The sequence below is a fragment of the Mixophyes fleayi genome, chromosome 3 (genome assembly GCF_038048845.1).
Source record: "Mixophyes fleayi isolate aMixFle1 chromosome 3, aMixFle1.hap1, whole genome shotgun sequence".
NCBI classification, from domain to species: domain Eukaryota; kingdom Metazoa; phylum Chordata; class Amphibia; order Anura; family Limnodynastidae; genus Mixophyes; species Mixophyes fleayi.
In genome coordinates, this window is record NC_134404.1 from 72,879,557 (window position 1) to 72,900,052 (window position 20,496).

At 40.5% G+C, this 20,496-nt stretch overlaps 1 protein-coding gene across 3 annotated transcripts; it reads right to left on the minus strand.

The window, feature by feature from the left end:
• Window positions 1–7: 7 nt before the first annotated feature.
• D2HGDH (D-2-hydroxyglutarate dehydrogenase) lies at window positions 8–19,834 on the minus strand. Of its 3 annotated transcripts, none has more exons than XM_075201762.1 (10): window positions 19,708–19,834; window positions 17,750–18,048; window positions 15,023–15,080; window positions 14,212–14,351; window positions 13,160–13,353; window positions 12,913–13,081; window positions 11,088–11,231; window positions 10,854–10,996; window positions 5,034–5,199; window positions 8–401 (listed from the first exon to the last, which is right to left on the minus strand). In XM_075201762.1, the coding sequence occupies exons 2-10, from the start codon at window positions 18,039–18,041 to the stop codon at window positions 142–144; spliced, it is 1,566 nt and encodes a 521-aa protein (XP_075057863.1). In that variant the 5' UTR covers window positions 18,042–18,048; window positions 19,708–19,834; the 3' UTR covers window positions 8–141. The 3 variants fall into 3 exon arrangements, with proteins under 3 accessions (XP_075057863.1, XP_075057864.1, XP_075057865.1); XM_075201763.1 differs by having other exon boundaries at window positions 19,743–19,827; XM_075201764.1 differs by lacking the exon at window positions 19,708–19,834 and adding an exon at window positions 19,558–19,664.
• Between the last annotated feature and the right edge of the window lie 662 nt (window positions 19,835–20,496).

The window sequence follows — 20,496 nt, forward strand, 5'->3', positions numbered from 1 at the left end:
TGTACAATTCCAGATTTAATTTTAGCTGACATTTTATGCAATAATCACATTTTACTGCATATTTGTAAAAGACAAAAATGGCAATCTATTATGCAATAGTCTTAAGAAAATTATAGTTTTAAAGAAAGGAGAGAAGACAAGTCAATCAGCTGGAGGAATAGTCTTGTATGGGTTCATAATGCCTTTTGGATCCAGCAAGTGTTTAAGCTGCTGCATGAGCTGCACAGCTCCTCTGGATTTGCTGTAATAAATGTGGTCCCTCTTTTTGAATCCTAAGCCATGTTCAGCACTGATACTGCCGCAGTGTTGAGCTGTCCATTCATACACAAAGGGTTCCAGAGCCGACAGTAGGGTGTCACTGTGAGATTGTGCTGTGATGTTTAAATGCAAATTCCCATCACCTGCAAAGAAAACATGCCATATACACAATATTACCACTGAAGCATGAGGATATGCTTTTTAATTACCATAATATAAATAAGAGATTTCTACATGATTATATGCCTATTAACAAGTTAATTTTGCAAATCAATGACGCCTCATCCCATTTTTATATAAATAGACACAGCTATCCCAAAGTAGAACCAAGTCTTATCAACAACAGTCTTGTCCATATTCTAGACCAGGGGTGTCCAATGTTTTAGCTTCCCTGGGCCACATTGGAAGACAACAAGTTGGTTTGGACCGCACATAAAATACACTAACACTAACGATAGCTGATCATCCAAAAAAACAATATAGAAAACATAGTCAACATATTAAACTTACTTGGAAATGAAGTTAGTGAGAGTTAGGAAACCTGTTGCAGAATCATGATTAAAGCAGTAGTCCCATTACCAGCTACAATTTAACTTACCTGCATCTGCCCCTTAGTGAGGTTCGGGGAATTAAATGCCAAAAACGTTTTTTCCTCTCTTTCTGCAACCATAAATCATTTTTTTTATTGACCAGTTTGAAATGGTCACAGATATAGGTAGCATCAGGAGGACTAATAGAAATCTACAGAGATTTAAATATAGGGTGGCGGGAAAAATGGCTCAATGGAGCTGCCTCCGATGAGGGTAACAGTGGGTGATATTTTCACCCTACTCAGCACTGCACATTTAAAATTGTTTAAAATATTAAAAATACAATCATCTCTTAATATTTATATTAGATACATACAGAGAACACAGAGTAACAACAATAAGATACTGGCTAATCTTTCACTGCTGCTGATAGTTCGCGCGGGCGACTCCTCTGTGCTGCACTCCGCAATGGATGTCGGGCATGACGTCATCACGCCAGACATTCACTGCGAGCGCCGCATGGAGGAGGAACAGGGAGGGAGTTGGAGCGCCAGCTGACGTGACCTCGTGACCGCAAGATAAGTATTTTTTTTTGCAGGATTATTTTTTTTCCATTAACAGCGCTGCCCCCTTGCCACAACCAAAACTCCTGCTGCACAACCAAAACTCCTGCTGAGCCACATTTACAGACGTGCAGGGCCGCATGCGGCCCGCGGGTTGGACAAGCCTGTTCTAGACGATGGTTAATATAAATCCACAATATCAAGTCAGCAGCACCACTGTAGTAGAGATTCACCAACACAACAGGCAGGTAATGCACACACACTGCCACACAGGTGCAATAATCTAATCAGGATGACAAAGACAGAGTTGGATACAACAAAGCGAGAAGGCTCTCAATAGACCAAAATGTTTTTAATAGTATTGATAAAAAGTAAAGTATTGCACTTACAATCAAGTGACCATAAAATTGCCTTGAGACATAACACATAGGTATGTTATATGTTGCTTCATATGTGTTTTATACTTCTAATTTTATTATATTTGTATGCCATTATGACTTGATTGGATGTAATGTGCTTTTCAGAGTATAATAAGGATAATTAATGTAGCCTATATATAATGTGGCTTTTCCCACACCCACACATATCACAGCATGTAAGAGAAATCATAATTTTGAAAAGCTGTCCTGATATTTTGGCGAGAGTCTTTAGTGTCTCAAGGCAGTTTTATTGGCACATGAATGTAAGTGCAATACTTTTTATTTTATAAATATTAATAAACATACTTTGATTTACTGAGAGCCTTTTCTTTTTTGTATCCAATAATTTCAAGTACCACCCTCCGTTTAAAGCTTCCAGTCTGTTATTCTAATTCAATCAGCATGACAGAGTGATCTCCAGCCTTGTCCTCGTCAACACTCTCACCTGTGTTAACAAGAGAATCACTGACCTGATGTCCTTTTGTGGCAGTGCTGAAATGCAGTGGAAAATGTTGTTTCTGGGATAAAGTTCATTGTCATGGCAAAGAGGGACTTTGAAATTAATTGCAATTCATCTGATCACTCTTCATGACATTCTGGAGTATATGCAAATTGCCATCATAAAAATGGAGGCAGCAGACTTTGTGAAAAATAATATTTGTGTCATTCTCAAAACTTTTGGCCATGACTGTACAAGTCAAACACACCACACCAGCTGCCTAATCCTAATCAATTATTTTCCTTTTAAAGCCGAGTCAATGACAATCTGTCATGGTTCTGGGACCATAAAAGGGGTGGTTTCTAACTGAATGTATTGGTATTGTTTAAAGAACATAATGAAAGATCATTTACTATTGACCACACCAATAAATTCAATTATTTTGTGCATATGGCTTCAAAGGTGCATTTTATTAAACACTTTTTTTTTTCTTTTTTTGTACTATAAACTTTATGGGGGGTATTCAATTGTTAGCGTTAACGCAAAAAAACGAGCGCTCAAAAAATATTACCGTTTATACGGTAATATTGCGTGCAAAAAGCGTTAATACGGTAGTTTACTCGCGGAATTTCACGGCGAGCTGAAATTCTGCGAGTAATTACCGTATTAACGCTAAGATTTTTTGAGCGCTCGTTTGAGAGCGTTAACGCTAACAATTGAATACGCCCCTATGTGTTAATGTTTCTCCTTCAGCTAAATAGTGCACAGACACATTGGGGTAAGCACTGGGCTTTTGCTCTCACCCTTCTGCCTCACTGTCATTCGCTCCAAGGAGTGCAGCAATTTAGGGATGTAGAGCCTAGAGCAGTGGTTCCCAAACTGTGCGCCGCGTCTCTCTGGGGTGCAGCGGTGATCTCACAGGGGTGCCTCGGCCAGGGCCAGTTGTAAGCAAGTCAGGGGACTAGTTGGTAATTATTTTGGCTTAGGGGTGCCTTGAAAAAATTATGGAGACCTTATGGGTGCCTCGAACTGAGAAAGTTTGGGATCCACTGGCCTAGAGAGAAGACAGGGCCTGCAGTGGTGGCTTTTCTATGCAAGGCATTTCTGCAGCAGTCAACACCTGTGGTTACCCAAAGAATAAAGCTGACCTACCAATACTGTACCTCATTTCCCACTATAATGGTGGGCAAACTTTTTTTTTATCCCTTTTGTGTTCTTCAGTTTCCCCAAAGAAAGGTGTCTACAGAACACATTCACATAAATGTTAAGCACATCGGGACCCTCGCTCCCTACTGATAACGGAAGTATTTGCTTTTCGTGTTTATATACTATGTCTAATGTGTTTGAACTGTGTCTCATGTATGTACCATTACTATATCTATGAAATAGCTGTAGTCACACTGGGGAAGACTGATCCTGCAAAGACTGTCCAGAGCACAGTCTGCTCCAGTGTTAACCCTTTGTATAAAAGTGCTGTTGGTGCATATTCGTACTTCAGAAATCTTAAGTATTCTTCCATTCAGATTCTTGCCTGGCTCTTCTACGCCTTTCCCACATCTACAGTACAGGAGGTGGGTGATGGGCTGTTAGGTAGCCCAGTGTGCACTGACAGAGTGTGGCATTCGGTTAACTCCAGGTACACTTTCAGCTGGTCAGGTAAATAGCCACTTCAGATTATACACTTTCCATCATTTCTGATCAGATCCCTCCTGGTTACTGGCTTTTTATATACCAGGGAAAGTTGGGAAAAAAAATATCTTTTTGCATATTTTTTTCTCTCCCACAAGGTGTTTCAAGGTACCATTGTTTATGACACCACTGTGTGCAGGCAACAAGCACCCAGTGGGGTGCTGGTCCTCTTCCCCTGTGTCTTTGAACAGCTTCCACAACTGTTCCTAAAGTATCTAAGCATAAACATGTACAACAAATTGGCGGGAAGTAATGGGTATCTTGAGGAAAAGGCGTTATCAGTAAGCATAATGCTCTTCTTTCCTCTTCCATCCTCCATGGCAGCCATTACAATAGGATGTACCCAAGCAGTAATAGTGGGGAAGGCAACAAACTCAGCAAGACAATTTTATAAAGTGGAGAATATGTCTCCCACACTACATCAGCAGATGACATTAAGTCCAATAGATAATACCCTGTGAAGGTATGAATAGATGACCATCTAACAGCTTTGCAGAGATCCACTGTTGAGGCCTGAGCCCTATGTGCCCAATAAGATGCCACACCTCTTATTGTGTGAGCTTTCAGGATTTCGGGCACCTTATGTGCATTTCTCTTGTATGCCTGTCTCTTTATGACTTCTTTGATCCATCTCGGGATGGTCTGCTTGGATGAGGCACACCCTTTATTGGTGCCTGTCGGGATCACAGAGTTGTTCTGTGTTCCTAAATCCTTCTGTTCAAGATAAGTACACAAAACTACTCTGACTAAATCCAATACGTACTTTTCTTTACCATCAGTACCATTAGGGCAGGTATACAATGTTCGCATACAGAGTCAGAGGTGGTAATCTGTTTCCTCCAAATGTTGCTGTCGTCGGTTAGAATTTATCCGCTTTTTGGGCTCACACATGCTGCAATTTGTGGCTAATTCTAAAACTGGCTATTTAACAATAACAATGGCAGTGTGTATATGCACTTGTATGTATATTGTTTGCTCCTCTGAAATGAATGTTTGTATTCTGAGATTAGATGTAACCACCTTGACAGAAGAAACCTGGATATAGGTTTTAAATTACATTATTGAAATGTATGTAGTAAAAAATAAGCCTCCCTTCACTGTGTTTTTTATTATTAGAAGTGTCATATTACCTTACCTAAATGTCCATAACCAACCACACATTGAGCAGAGGTCCCTAAGCGAGCCCTTGTTTCCTCAACCAGGGTATACAGCTTCTCCACAGGCACTGACAGGTCATATTTGTAGACATAGCCATCGTGTGCTAGAGCCTCAGTGATGCGCTCCCGGAGGGCCCAGAGGGACTGTGTGAAAAAGACACAGAAGTCAAATAAACAACATAAAAAGAGTTAACCACAGAGAGGAAGTGAAGATAAACAGGTTAATACCAAAAGAATAGCACCATAAATAGCTACTAGTGGAAAAAGTATTTGATCATTTATGCAATAACTAACTGAATATGTAAAGTTTAATCCGAAACAGGTATATTATTTGTCACTTATTTTAGAATCTTTTTCTTTGAGTCCCGTAATGTCAGTGCAGACGACAGGGGGGTCTCTACTTCACCAATGGAATGCAGGACAATCCAATTCTGAAGCTTTAACCTGACTAAACTTCCTCACTCTAAGATAGGCTACAGGAAGGAGACTTTATTTCAGTTAGCATAGCCAGGATGTGGAGTCAAAAGCATTATAAATGGAGCAGTCAAAGAGGAAGAACAAGCTGAAAATTGGCCGGGTCAGACATTACATGCCTTCAGCTCATATGTTGGTTCAGATGACTGGGTGCGTCCCAAAGTCTTGGATGAAACTGGTTGAGAAAACAAAACAAATGAAAAATCTGAAAAAAAGGGAGAACCAATGCCTGAAAAAGGAAAAACGATCTGCAACACTTTTTAGCCACAAACTGAGAGACAGCAATGTGAACATTGTTAAACTTAGTAATTGTGTGCAGAGATGACCACACTGTGGCCTGACAGATCTGCTCCACTGAGGAATGGAGCAATCATTCCCACTCATTGTGCGGATTAGGGCAAAACAATGGAACTCAGATGTAGTACAGTCTCTACATGAAACATCAAATTGGGTTCATTACAGGACAATGCACCTAATTTATTTGGAAGCTTGTGCAACATATTAGATAATTTTGAGGTGAACAATGTGAGTTTGCAGCCAGCCAGGGTCTCAAAGAGAGGGTGTTGGGCTTGGAGAGGACAAGGTTACCATCTCAAGGTGGAGTAGGTGCCCTTAATGGGAGGCTGAATATTGGGAACAGCTTGGAAGAAACAGTGACTATCCATTAGTAAATCTGTTAGTATAGTAATCCCAATGTTGATACTTGCAGAAAATCCAGAATACTTTGAATGTCACAGAGCTGCTAGGAGTCCAAGGCGCTCAAGTGGAGAAACTCGAGTTTGAGGTCACTGGTCTGTGCCTAGTAGTACAAAGGGTAGCTTCCACAACTGACTGACCAACATATTGACATTGACATTATCCAAGTACCATAAGTCTTCAGGCCATGATATTGCTACAAGGATACAACAATCAGTTTCCATCCTGAGCTTAAGATAGACCAGATGACACTCCCACTCAAAAAAAGGCAGTCAACAAATATAGCCTATAGGTCCCTAGACCCCATGAGATCTACACATGTGAAAGACTCCAGTGACTAACCATTTGTTGAAAGATCTCTCGGTGCAGTGACAATTTGCCTGGGTCCAGATGTCCACTTTCCAATTTTCTCGGCCTGGCATTAAGACTACTTCCATCTTGGGTACAGGAAGTTCAGGCAACTGGATGGTTACTGAGACTTTCTGTAGTGCTGCTTATTATCATCTTGGAGGTTTGTACAGGCAAAGAAGAAGGTTTGAGATAGCTCTTCTTTAAGTTCTCCAGCCAATACAATCTCTGCAAATAAGATTTTTCGTAAAAACCTGTGCTGCAGGTAACCAAGATGGGGGGGAGGGGGGTTCAAAATCAGAAATATTTCTTGTGGGAAGTAGGCCTCTTGCTAGTCAATCAATGTCTTAAAGATGGCCTTGTCTATATAGTGAATAACTCAAATAAAATACTCTATTTTGAAGTTATAGAAGTGCACCAAATATCTAAAAAATACCTCAGGTTGAGCCATGACTTTTCTAAAAATTGAGGCCAATTGAGATAAGGCTCTACAAGGAGGTTTAAATGTATTTGACCATGGGGTCACAGAATAAGGCTTCATAGGAAGAGTTGGTCGCTGTGATGTGAATGAAATGGCAGAATCTACTCTAGGAGTTTTGTCCTATACCTGCGCAATTCTCTTCCGACACTGGAAATTCATGGTAAAATGTTTTTACTAAGGTGCCTTGGCATTTGTTGTTGGGGACTGATACTGGAGTAGATCACATTTACTCACTGCGACCGAAGTCTGAGGTATTTTTTGAGAAGGCAAAATGGAGTCACTTCACTGGGTCCATAGTCTGCTGCAGTGCTGCCTTGGACCATTCTAAATATCATAAATGGGTGACAGCTCGTAGTATACCCAAGGGTTTCCTGCAGAAACTGACCTTGATAAAGAATGTCCTGGGTCCATCTGAGGACTCATAGACAGCAACATTTGGAGGAAACAGATAACATTGTGGTTGGTTATGGTGGAGTAGATCACGCAGATCACATGTATCACATCTAGATTTAGATGGAGAATGGATTTAGTTTTGTTGGGGAAGGGGAACCTCTCTGTCCTTTGCTTTTGGCATTTTGCCTTGAAGGTAGATGAAGTAAGCTCCCAGAGATCAGGCAGTGTTATGTGTGTAACAGAGAAGAATAGAAGTGAAGCTGCATGTTAAAAAGGGAAGGGATGCTGATCTGCCGACTCAGCAGATTTCTGGTGGTATCCAAGAGGGAGCGAGAGCCCCACTATGGAGAAATTAGTAGTCATCTAGTGAAGGGAATAGTGCACACCACTGCCTTAAAAATAAAAGCTAAATAACCAAAACACAAGAAAAAAACCTCATAACCCTGCCCCCTGTCAAGACAAAGAGAACTGAAGTCTTCTCATGCAGCAAGAGTGTCTAGAGCTAGGAGGCAGAGCCAGGTTATATCTTCAACAATGGATTGTTCTGTGGTGAAGAAACAGATACATCAATCATCTGCAGTGACAGATGACACTTTCAAGAAACTACAACTACCATAAAAAAATATAAGTACAATGTTCTTAATTGCTTTTGCCAAAAGACACTATTTGACATGAATATTAGAGTAAAAGAATAAATAATTTTCACAATGGTCTCAAAATTGCATGCAAGTTACACAAAATCACAAATGTTAAACTTAAATCTTTAGGTTGTATGTATGTATAGTTTATTTGTATAAACACCACCAGTGTACAGAGCTCCTTACAATATTACTAGCTATAGATAAGGGAAAATGTGCATATTGTAAGGAAATTTGTTTGATTGCAACAAGCAATTGGTGCTTCCTGTCTCAAAAAGCTTACACTCTGATGAAAGTACATTTGAAAAAGACAATAGAACATGCTGCATCCATGTCTGTCCAGAAGCTTATGCGTACTGTAAGCACTTTTCGTCATAAGGTACAGTAATCCTATATGCAGTGCCAGCTATCACAGGTGAAAGAAAAGTGCTTATGTACAAAGACCCATAAAATACATCATGCATTGAGATCACAGTAGCATGAGTGATACATTGTCTAAAATTTTAAATATAATAAAGCTTCACTTAATATCATATGTACTTTGCTGTGAATTAAAAAAAGAGTGCATCCAGATGAACCAGTTAAAGCTTATTGAAAATCTGCAGACATCTGCACATATCATTGGAGTATATTCTAGCAGCCCATACTGGATGGAAAAGATACAGGGGTTTTTTTATTAACCAAATCAACATACATAGTTTTAGGTTATTTAGATTATGGAGGTTGCATCTACAAGGAATTAAGCACTCCTAGGGATATATTTACTAAACTGCGGGTTTGAAAAAGTGGAGATGTTGCCTATAGCAACCAATCAGATCCTAGTTATCATTTATATAGTACACTCTACAAAATGATAACTAGAATCTGATTGGTCTCCATTTTTTCAAACCCACAGTTTAGTAAATATACCCCCTAGAAACATAATAAACATGCATTAAATTATTGCATTTACATTCATACCAAATATAAGTTGTTCTCTTAAAGAGCACCTATTGCCTACACACAGCAGAGGCAGGTGTTTTGTCATTGGATCCATCATCATTTATTTATATAGCACCACTAATTCCGCAGCGCTGTACAGAGAACTTACTCACATCAGTCCCTGCCCCGCTGGAGCTTACAGTCTAAATTCCCTAACACAGAGAGAAACAGAGACACAGAGAGAGAGAGACCGAGAGACAGACACTAGGGTGATTTTGTTAGCAGCCAATTACCGTATTTTTCGCTCCATAAGACGCTCCTGACCATAAGACGCACCTAGTTTTTAGAGGAGGAAAACAGGAAAAAAAATATTCTTAACCAAATCTCAAATCGGACACCCTAGGCTGCAGCCTGAGCCTACTGGATACTATCGGTAAGTGTATATTGAGGCACTCCTCGGAAGTATATCCCCGGCATGCTGTAATAGCTGTCAGCTGCTGTCAAACGAAAAAGGGGGATAATATAAAGGCGCTTCTCCTTCAAAGTAGTGTCTAAGCTGCCAAGTAAATAAACAATATATCAAAACATATAGAAAGATGAATCCTCCTCTAAACTCAGCGCTAAAGACACAAAGTGTAAGTGTATAAATAAAACCATGCACAGAACGATAAAAACGTATCTGGACACATAGATAAACTTGAATGAATGTTTAAAAGCTCTTTTGTAACTGTAAGCAAGTGTGGACACTTGGTGGAGTACAAAGGGAAATAGATCTTACCCTATTCTTTCCCTGCCAGTGAACGTTCCTCCATGCTCTGTTATACCGAGATGTATCACACGCTGCAAGGGAGTCCTTTTGCGAATGAGAAAGCTAAAAGTAAAAATAGTCCTCAATCTGGATCGGCTTCTTTAATACCCCAACCACACCGGCTGCAAAAGGATTGACAGACTAGGTCATGATGTCCGGACTTAGAGAATCCCGCCGGGCATCGGGCTCCTCTGACAGTAATACCATCATTCCTGAAAGAATCAAAGAGCGAGCGTTTCACTCAGGAAGACTGCAAAGATCCGGCACAAGTTGGTGACCGTTGGTCGGTGAAGATTCTCCTCCGTATCGTCATGAGTGTGCCAGACGGCAGGGAACGGGGTGGAGATAACATGGAGTACCGGGACACCTCGTTGTAAGAATTTCTCCCTTTTCCCTCGGAGCGGCGGCTGTAGAGAGCGTCGGTCGCGTCCACCACGTCACTCGCATGCGCACTGGAGAATAGAGACATCCGCCGGGCAGCAGGACGCTTTAATGTCCCCACGGCAACCAGGTATTCGCTCCATAAGACGCACACACTTTTTCCCCCACTTTTTTGGGGGGGAAAAGTGCGTCTTATGGTGCGAAAAATACGGTAACCTACTAGTATGTTTTTGGAGCGTGGGAGGAAACCGGAGCACCCGGTGGAAACACATGCAAACACGGGGAGAACATACAAACTCTGCACAGATAAGGCCATGGTCGGGAATCGAACGCATGACCCCAGTGCTGTGAGGCAGAAGTGCTAACCACTAAGCCACCGTGATCCAATATTCATAATGAATGCAGCCTATGCATTTACTAGGAAACAGCGCTTCATGAATTAGTATAATCATTATACCTTGTGAAATTTGACCATAAAGAGCATCCATAGGCTGCCTACTCATGAATACTGGGTTCAGACCTAAAGATGGCTGTCTGCTGTGTAGGCGACAGGTGCTTAGACTATAATCAATAAAATAACTGCCCTGTTAGCAGTAATGCATGCTATAACAGACACATACAGCTTTATACTTGACACATTGAAGAATAAAGGACATACCATTATTTTACTTTCATCTGTAGCCACAGTCCCTGATGTCACTAGCCCAGAGTCCAGAGCGGTCTCCAAAAACACATTCAGTTTCTCTTCATCGTGCTTGGCACAGGATCCTGATGTTTCTACCAGTACGTAGAATGCATTGTCTGCAATTGTAATATATTAACACTATACATACATACAATGGTTGCTACACATACACGTGTATACCTGAATACAGATTAGGATGGCAGTTACCTGGTAGAGGGTTAGTGAGTTTCAGATGTGTCTGCACCATCCTCATAGACTGGGAGTCCAGGAACTCACAGGCAGACAGAATCTCTCCAAGTTGATCTCTGCACAAGCTGAACACCTGCAGAACTCTGCTGAAATGGTCACAGCCTGCCGCAAAGCAAAGTAGATCCATCTACATGGGCTCTCCAGGGCATTTTATCTTTACATGTGGTAAATCTTTTAGGTAAAGCTACATTTATACCTCAACTTAAGTAGTTTAAGAAATAAAAATAATTCATTATATTACAGAAAGTGATGCATTCACACTTTTTCATAACATGTACAGAAAAAATACATGAACTTTGGTATTTTCTATATAGAACCTTATCATATTATTATTAATAATAATAATCTCATAGGATATGTTTATTGTACCATGTTTAGGAAACTAGTAAAGAGTGATCTAGCTGTAATGTTCTCCTCTGAATTATCATTGCTGTGCACATAAGGGGTATAGATCATAATTGCCTACTCTCCCGGAATGTCCGGGAAACTCCCAAATTTTTGGGAGTTCTCCCGGACTCCCGAGAAAGCAGGCAAAAATCCCAGATCCAGCTGTCCCCGTTGTTGTAGATGGTGGGGCTAAAAGTGCCATTGTGGCCCCGCCCCCTGCTGTGATTGGCTAGAATTGCCTAAGATTGACAGGGGCAGAGCCTAATGACACACCACGCGTGGCCATGCCCCCCTCGACTGACCCCCTTCCGGACAGCTGCCTTCAAAAGTAGGTAAGTATGGTATAGATACCTCAGAGTCTTAGAGCTCAGACGTGCTCAGCGGGAGACTATCAGACTACTCAACCACTGTTGTCTATTATATGGGAATTACACACAGTGCTCAGGCAGAAACCTTGATCACTTGCTGGCTGACAACACCATTCAGGCCTTCTATGCAGTCTCTGAAACTGAGCTGCTGCACATGCTTTAGTGAAGCAGATCCCAGGATCTATTGTGCAACGAAAGATGCTGACTTCAGGTATGTATGAGGGATTACAGGAACTGGGCGCACAACTATAAGGGGTAACTTGAAAGTATATTTGTTGATCCCATTACAATTAATATATTAGCGTAATAAAATAAAAAATAATTGTAATATATTATATACACACACATACATTCATACATACATACATACATACACACACAGTGGCAGTATGGAAAATGTAAGTGAATGTAATTTGATAGTTTATACTGCAGTCTGTCATATGAATGCACATGTTGTCACTCCTGATAATTAGCATCAGCTTCATTAACAACCCCCTTAATTAATCACTTTTCCTGGTTTCCCTAAAAAAATGCCTTATTTATGTCCTGAATTATTCATAAGAGTATAGGGAAATCAGGTCTGTTTTTTTAAATTGGGACTATTTAAGGAGTCACATTTGTAATATTTAAGTATTTTTTTCTGTATAACAATGTACTTTCTGCTTATAAAAAGTGCAGAGAAAGTGCAAAAGATGTTCCATAAAGAGAAGTAGCCGGTGCCTGATCACTGCCAGCTCAGGAACAACCCAGTAAGAGCAAATGTTTGTTCTCCTGCAGCTGCTGGTACATTGATACGTTAGCTCATGCGCATTCCCATACAAATGGGTGCAATATTAGGCACATTTTATCACAAAATAATTGCGCCACAAGTCTGATTTTTTCACACTTGTAAATCACTTTTCAGTATGCCATTGTTCACTCATGTAAATATGGAGAGTTATAAGGTTTAGCACTAAACATGCCCATGTGCTTTAATAACAACATATAGCAATGGTCCACTATGAAACTAATGGAAGCATGCACCTTACCCAGCAGTACTACATTGACAGCACTAGGTTTGCGAGGGCACAAAATGGATATGGCAGTTATGATGCCTAAAGTTCCTTCTGAGCCAATGAACAGCTGCTTCAGATCATAGCCTGTGTTATCTTTGCGCAGGGAATTGAGGCAGTTCAGAATAGATCCATCAGGAAGTACCTGACAAGAGGGAAACAGTGGTGGGAAACTGACACAGAAGCTATGTATACACAGTATGTGATACTAAATAAATCTCACTGCTTCCAGCCCCAAGACTGTCCCTCGTAGGGATCCGTACCGGAGGAGTCTCAAGCCACCAGCATTAGTAGCCAAATTGCCTCCAATATGACAGCTTCCCTTCGCCCCAAGATCCAGTGGCATTGTGAACCCTTGTTCTGCCAAGTATCGGTTCAGTGATTCCAATATACAGCCTGCTTGGCACACCAAGGCACCTGAAATGTAAATATACATTTAAACATCAGTTACTCCTATCTTGTATTGTTAACAAAGTTGGAACCCAATTCTGATCACAATCTCCCCATGCCCAATAAAAAATTGATATGAAGTAATAACCAATTTGTACACAAGATCATAAATGGAATTTGTTTTTGTATATTACAAAAAGTGAAAACATTTTTTGGGCATATTTCTTTCAATAATAATAGTGCCCGCTGTTGTTCAGTTAGGGTACAGTAGTTCCTGTGATCTCACCACTAAATCAGATTTCGATCAACAATGCAAATATAATGACACGGTCACACAACCATACCCTATATAATGACTCCACTAATTATGAACAAGAATGTGCCTATCATGGTAACAGTTAAGTTAAAGGAGTTTTTTAAAAAAAAAGGCAAAAAAAAGCAATTAGCCCACACAAATATGCATTCTGGAATACCATTTACAGCAATAAAGGAAAGGAAAATGGAATACAAGAAAAGCTGCCAAAGTACATGACATCATAACGAACCACATCCTTGAAATCCAGTACAGAACACATTTTTAAGAGATCATTATTATAAAGAGATCATGCCTGGCAGTATGGTTTACAGGAGGGGAGGAGGGGGGGAGGAGTGAACTTATTCTTATTTAGGGTCTAACTCCTTGGAGGCAAGGCCTATACCCATCAAATAAGTAAACAAGCGATTTTGAACTTCGCCACACAACAGTAAGAATTGGCTAGATATTAAAAATTAAAAAAAAAACTAAAAAAAACCAAAAACCCTGTATCCTCTTCCACAACCATGCTAGGCTCACACGTTTAGAAAAAATGGATCATAATGAGATCGGTGTATTGAAAGAAAACTCACCAGAAACGTCATTGAAACTGATCACCTGGTCCATAAGTGCACTTGAGATAAGAATCTCATCAAAGACAGGGACACTGCCCCCAACTAAACCTGTGTTCCCTCCCTGAGGAGTTACAGCCAGGCCCCTTTCATTGCAATACCTGTAGGCATGAACAAAAGAAATACATAAGGAAATCATTGAATAAGGAATGAGAGGAATGTTGTTTGGTTTAAAATGTGTGCGTTCCCTTGTAATATTGGGGTCTTGTCTAAATAAAAGTGTTAAAACTTAGGGAGCAATAGACTCTTGGTGGAAGTGAAATTCATATGGTGTAACGAACTTTGACTTCATGTATAACATTTATGTTAAACATATACCAGTGACACTGGGACTTGTACTCATTATTTAAGTGTTTTTCTGTACATGGATATCAAATGACAATGATTCGGTTTTATAATTAACGTACTTTATTCTTCAGAAGTGTGAGAAGAGAAGTGTTTTCTACATATAATCTTATGTGAAGGGCATTGGAGACAAGTTAAGCAGATGAAGAAAGGGCTTAAGGGAACATAATGCTGTGTGGGACATTTCACTTTTTGAATAACGGATATTGTTCAACTTTTTTTCTTTTTAGGATCAATCGCATTTCAGTGACTTTTATGCACTCAGTTTATCTAATTTACCAATTGTCAGTGTATCTACATTTCAACATATGCTTGAATAGGCTATTATCCTCCGATGTAATCTCAAAGACAATAAAATGGTGAGAAAGGGGTTTGTGGCACAACATTCAATATTCCATATGGTAGTACTGACAATGAATGCACTTACTTCAGGATTTGTGAGACTTCTTCAGTATTTCTAGGCTTTAGAAGTACTTTACTATGACCTAGGGGAAAGTCAGAAAGCACACTTGCTATAAAACTGAAGCTAAAAATATATTCATAGACGCAAATGCATGCTTTTTGTATATATTCAAAAATGTTTAATACACTCCCCTTTACAGTTTATTTAACAATTTAGCAGAGGAGGGACGAGTGCCATGATTTCTCCACAAAGATTTCAAACAATATTTTCTAAACAACACAAAATGTATGCAAATATTAGGAAATTAGTCAGATTGGACATGAGTCCACAAACACTTCATCAAAAGACTTGTCTACTTTATTATAAAGGTTAAATGAGGATGTCTGTTGTGAATTGCAACATACACAGGAGTGCCTAAAATATAAGATTTATATTTGATTATTCCCCATGTTAAATTGCTTTGATCATATGAACTCACTGTAGGCAAGTAAAGAAGGTGGTAATTTAACTATACTGCAAGTTTCACCTGTCCATCAGCCCTATCCCAGCACGGGGTCAGTATGTCTTATATTAGTGTTGGCTAACCTGTGACACTCCAGGTGTTGTGAAACTACAAGTCCCAACATGCTATGCCAATATATAGCAGCTTATTGCTGGAAGGGTATGCTGGGACTTGTAGTTTCACAACACCTGGAGTGTCACAGGTTAGCCAACACTGTCTTATATTCACATACGAAAGGAACACATAAAAGAAACAGTGTTCATAACTCATACGGACATCAATGTCTGCTTGTATTTAGAATCATTAAAATTAGGCCAATGACATATGTCAAACTTAAATGCTAACCCCATAGAGAAGATATAGTAATAATGTATTGTCCCAAATAATCTAATATTGTCATTCTTCATATTGGTGTATAAATTTGTGACTTATTGTTAGAATGTAAAATTATGCTACTATGATAGAAGGGTAAAAATATATTTCAGTTCCCTACTAAATGGCATGTACTGAAGGTAAAAAAAAGTTTGTCGTAAAACCCCATTAGCATCTACAGCCCTCTTCTAGTGACCTCAGGTTAAGGCAGCCACTGGGCAGTAAGAAATTTGTTTAAAAACCATGAAAAAAACTGTTACCCATTGTTCATATCCCAGAGATCAATGTGCTATTGAGGATTTCTCCTTGCCCCAGCAAAAAAATCAACAAATTGTGTGACTTTTTCTATTTCTACTTTTCTCCTTTTTAATTTAAGAAACTCGTGTCCAATTGCGTTTTACTGTAGTCATTTATATATATGTTTTTATATACTTTAAAGCATTGTGACTTTTTTGTTACATTAAACTCCATATAATAACTCTCTGTCTTTGTGTTATTAACAGATGCACATGCTAATTAAGCTTGGTTATTACAACAAGAAGAAAAGACTTGTCACACTAGTTCTGAAGGTATTAATCCTCACACTTACCCTTACTTGTACAATGTGTTTATTACAAAATACAAACTCTGTACACAATGTGTGCTCTCAAGAAGTAATTGTATCATACGGATTCATAAAGTAGAAAAAAGACTAATTTTATATTGAGGCCCTCCTGGCTTGGTTACTATATTATATAACTGAAATACTGGATTATTAGGTTCACAAACTCTGGTTAACTTAAGTTGAACTGTACAGGGGTATAAGTTAGAGAAAACCACTAATTGTTAGTTTTGAAATCAAAATACCGTAATAACGTTTTTTACGCGCACTGTTACCGTAATAACGGTAATAGTGCACGCGCCGCGAGATTTCCGGCGTTTCCGCCGACAATTGAATATGTCCCATTGAGTCCTATCGTCAAACCAGATGAAAGTTGAGAGAACTGCTTATTTAGATTGCACCCTGCAAGATTCTATGACAAACCTGCTCACATACTCTCCACCAATTGTTAACACAAAGGTTAAAATATTTGTATACTCAAAACCATATCTATGAATAATATTTAACATATGTAACAAACTAAGACAAAAGGTGGCAAATTCTTTTTAAAAAAAATTAAAATACACAGTTCGGTACACCAGTATGCCTGCTCGGTAATGTAAATATCTAATCAGCCAATCATGTGGCAGCAACTCAATGCATAACATGGTCAAGAGGTTCAGTTGTTGTTCAGACCAGACTGGGTTAGAAATGTGATCTACGTGGCTTTGACCATGACATGATTGTTGGTGCCAGACAGGGTGGTAGGAGTATTTCAATAACTCCTGATATCCTGGGATTTTCACACACAAATCTCCAGAGATTGCAGAGAATGGTGCACAAAACAAAAAACATCCAAACCCCCAGTGCAGGCTGCTGCTGGCAGTGTGATTGTGTGGGGAATGCTCTCTTGGCACACATTGGACCCCTTAATACCACTTGGGCATTGTTAAAATGCCACAGCCTACCTGAATATTATTGCTAATCATGTGCATATGGCCACAGTTTACCCATCTTCTAACAGTTACTTCCAAATACTTGCATTATATGTGTATCTCTTCTGTTTTGAGACTGTACTTCAGACATAGACAACCAGACATACTCCAGTTTCCAAAAAGGCTGCACATTACCTTTAATTTCCAAACAACTTTGGCAACCTCACATCACTCATCCCAAAATGCATCCACATGGTCCAAAATTTCACCACAAGCCCTCAGAAACCCCACTTGTCACAAAACAGCACCAGCCACTCAGACTTCCCTACATATCCCCCATGCCACTGGAAAATGTATTTTACCTCGCACTGTTCGTAGCCAATCAATATTATGAGACTTTAAGTCACTTTCATTGGTAACAACTCTACCAGGGATTATTTGCTGAAAGTGATTGAGATCCTGAGCTGTGACCTCTGTAAAGGGCAGACGGGATACTCCATATCGGTCCGCAGTGAGAGGAGGGTCCAGGGTAACACTCATAAATCTATAGCCCAAGGATACACTGCTCTGTACCCATCGAGGCTCAGCCAGTCGTAAGATCCTCATCATTGCCCATGACGTCCTCGGACAAGCCTTGAGTCCAGAGAAGATCATGTCCAGCCTGTGTGGAGGACACATTAAAATTAGTACCTAAAAATGAAAATAATACTAAATAACCACCCCTTCCCTCACACCATCCTGATACCTCTGTGGCCAATAGGAACTGGCTGACCTTGTATCAGATAAAAGATAATTACTGGCTGACCAGTAGAAGGCTTAAAATAACTGTTCCTGTTCAACGAAGCAAATGGAAAGAGGACCGGTTTGGTGGCAAGTTAAACACTATAGGAGGTTGGTGGAAAATCCATTTAACATGTCCCTGTGGCCCTGCAGTGAAGGAACTTTTTAATCACTTTTAAAGAAACAATAAAACCTAAAATCTAAGATGTTTTCTATGAAACAGTTATTAGTAACAGTCACAAATTTATATGTAATGGTTTCAACAACTTCTAAAAATCAAAGCTATTTGACATATTATAGGTTGAAATATTTTCCTGCCTTACACGTTAAACAGTATTGCAAGAATTGATAAAAAAAGAAAAGTATTGCAGGGAGCCACTAGCACTCAAATGGAAAAGTTAGCTAAAAGAAGCACTTACAATGTCAGATCTCTTGTATTATGTTAGCATAAGAACCTTTATACTAGCGATGAGCGTGCTCGGATTCCGCTAATCCGAGCCCACCCGAACAGTGCGGATCCGAACGGGATCCGAGCACTGTTCGGATATTTCCGGCGGGCAAAAAAATGAAAACGAGGCTCTGTCGTCCAAGTCTCGCGTCGAATCTCGCGAGGGGAGGGAGGGCCCAGAACAATTCCATCTTGTACCTCTTTTTTTGGCATTATGTGCTCAAGCTACCTCGGTGCAACCTTTTGGCCTAAAAACAATATTGTGAGGTGTTCAGAATAGACTGGAAATTAGTGGAAATGATTGTTATTGAATGTTATTGAGGTTAATAATAGCGTAGGAGTGAAAAAAAAAAACACAAAACTGTTTTTTTAGCACTTTTTATGTTTTTTTCAAAATAAATCCAAAACCTTAAATCCGAACCAAAACCTTTCGTCAGGTGTTTAGCGAAACAAATCCGAACCCAAAACCTCAAGCAAATCCGAATCCAAAACACAAAACACGAGACACCAAAAGTGGCCGGTGCACATCCCTACTTTATACACACACTTGCAAATGCCTTTCACACCGAAGGCAAAGAACCCTTATTAAATGACCTCCACTTACTACAATGTCTTCAGAATTGAAAGTTTAAAGCAGGAATGGCCAACCCGTGGCTCTCCATGTTATGACACTACAAGTCCCAGAATACTTTGCCAATAAAAAGCCAGACGCTATCTGCTAGGACATGTTGGGACTTGTAGTTTCACAACACCTGGAGAGCCACAGGATAGCAGCCTGTTCTACAGACATCCCACACTGTTCTCGTGTCAAATTACAACTAAGTACATTTATATAACGGTCTTTGATTTAAAGGGTTCAAGGAAAGTGCACCAGCAGGAAGTGCACATTGTAAACAGTACACAGCAGTCTTGGGATACATCCAGATATATCATTATAATTACCACACTTCTCCATATAGGCGTATTTAGCTATTACATGCCAGCATTTACATTCAGGACAATGCATCAAAGCTCTTAAACTTAGCAAATAATTTCCTTCTCATCCCAGACACAACAGAACTCGATACTACACCAAAAACTCTAACACCTCACCTGGGTAGTAGCTAAGTCCCCTTCAGTTTAGGTACCTTCCCACATCACTCTGACATCACAGGGTCATGTGACCGCAGCAGTCACATGATACACAGTGTAGGACGGCTGCTGGAATTCTATGGCAGTCAGTGCAGAGTGCAGAGTGCAGGGTGCAGAGTGCAGGGTGCAGGAGCTGCAGCATTTCTGTCTGTTCCTGGAGTCACTCGTGTAGAAAAAGGTAAGAGGAAGGGGTAATATGACGGAGCATGTCTGGCTGAAGGTGCTGGGCAGAGGGGGGAGCATGTGTAGCTGAAGGTGCTGGTCAGATGGGGGAAGCATGTCTGGCCGAAGGTGCTGGGCAGGGAGGGTGCTTGTGTGAGGGTGCATGTGTGAAGGTGCAGGGCACAAGGGGGGCTTGTGTGGCTGAAGGGGCAGGGCACAAGGGGGGCTTGTGTGGCTGAAGGGGCAGGGCACAAGGGGGGCTTGTGTGGCTGAAGGGGCAGGGCACAAGGGGGGCTTGTGTGGCTGAAGGGGCAGGGCACAAGGGGGGCTTGTGTGGCTGAAGGGGCAGGGCACAAGGGGGGCTTGTGTGGCTGAAGGGGCAGGGCACAAGGGGGGCTTGTGTGGCTGAAGGTGCAGGGCACAAGGGGGGCTTGTGTGGCTGAAGGTGCAGGGCACAAGGGGGGCTTGTGTGGCTGAAGGTGCAGGGCACAAGGGGGGCTTGTGTGGCTGAAGGTGCAGGGCACAAGGGGGGCCATGTGTGGCTGAAGGTGCAGGGCACAAGGGGGGCCATGTGTGGCTGAAGGTGCA

Excerpts from the sequence above, each read along its gene's own strand:
- D2HGDH (XM_075201762.1), bottom strand. The coding sequence starts at position 18,041 with ATGATCTTCTCTGGACTCAAGGCTTGTCCGAGGACGTCATGGGCAATG. Across the intron at positions 13,082-13,159 it reads CAGTCTTGGGGCTGGAAGCA|GTACTTCCTGATGGATCTAT; the intron begins GTGAGATTTATT and ends CCCTCTTGTCAG. Across the intron at positions 11,232-12,912 it reads TGTCAATGTAGTACTGCTGG|GCTGTGACCATTTCAGCAGA; the intron begins GTAAGGTGCATG and ends GCTTTGCGGCAG.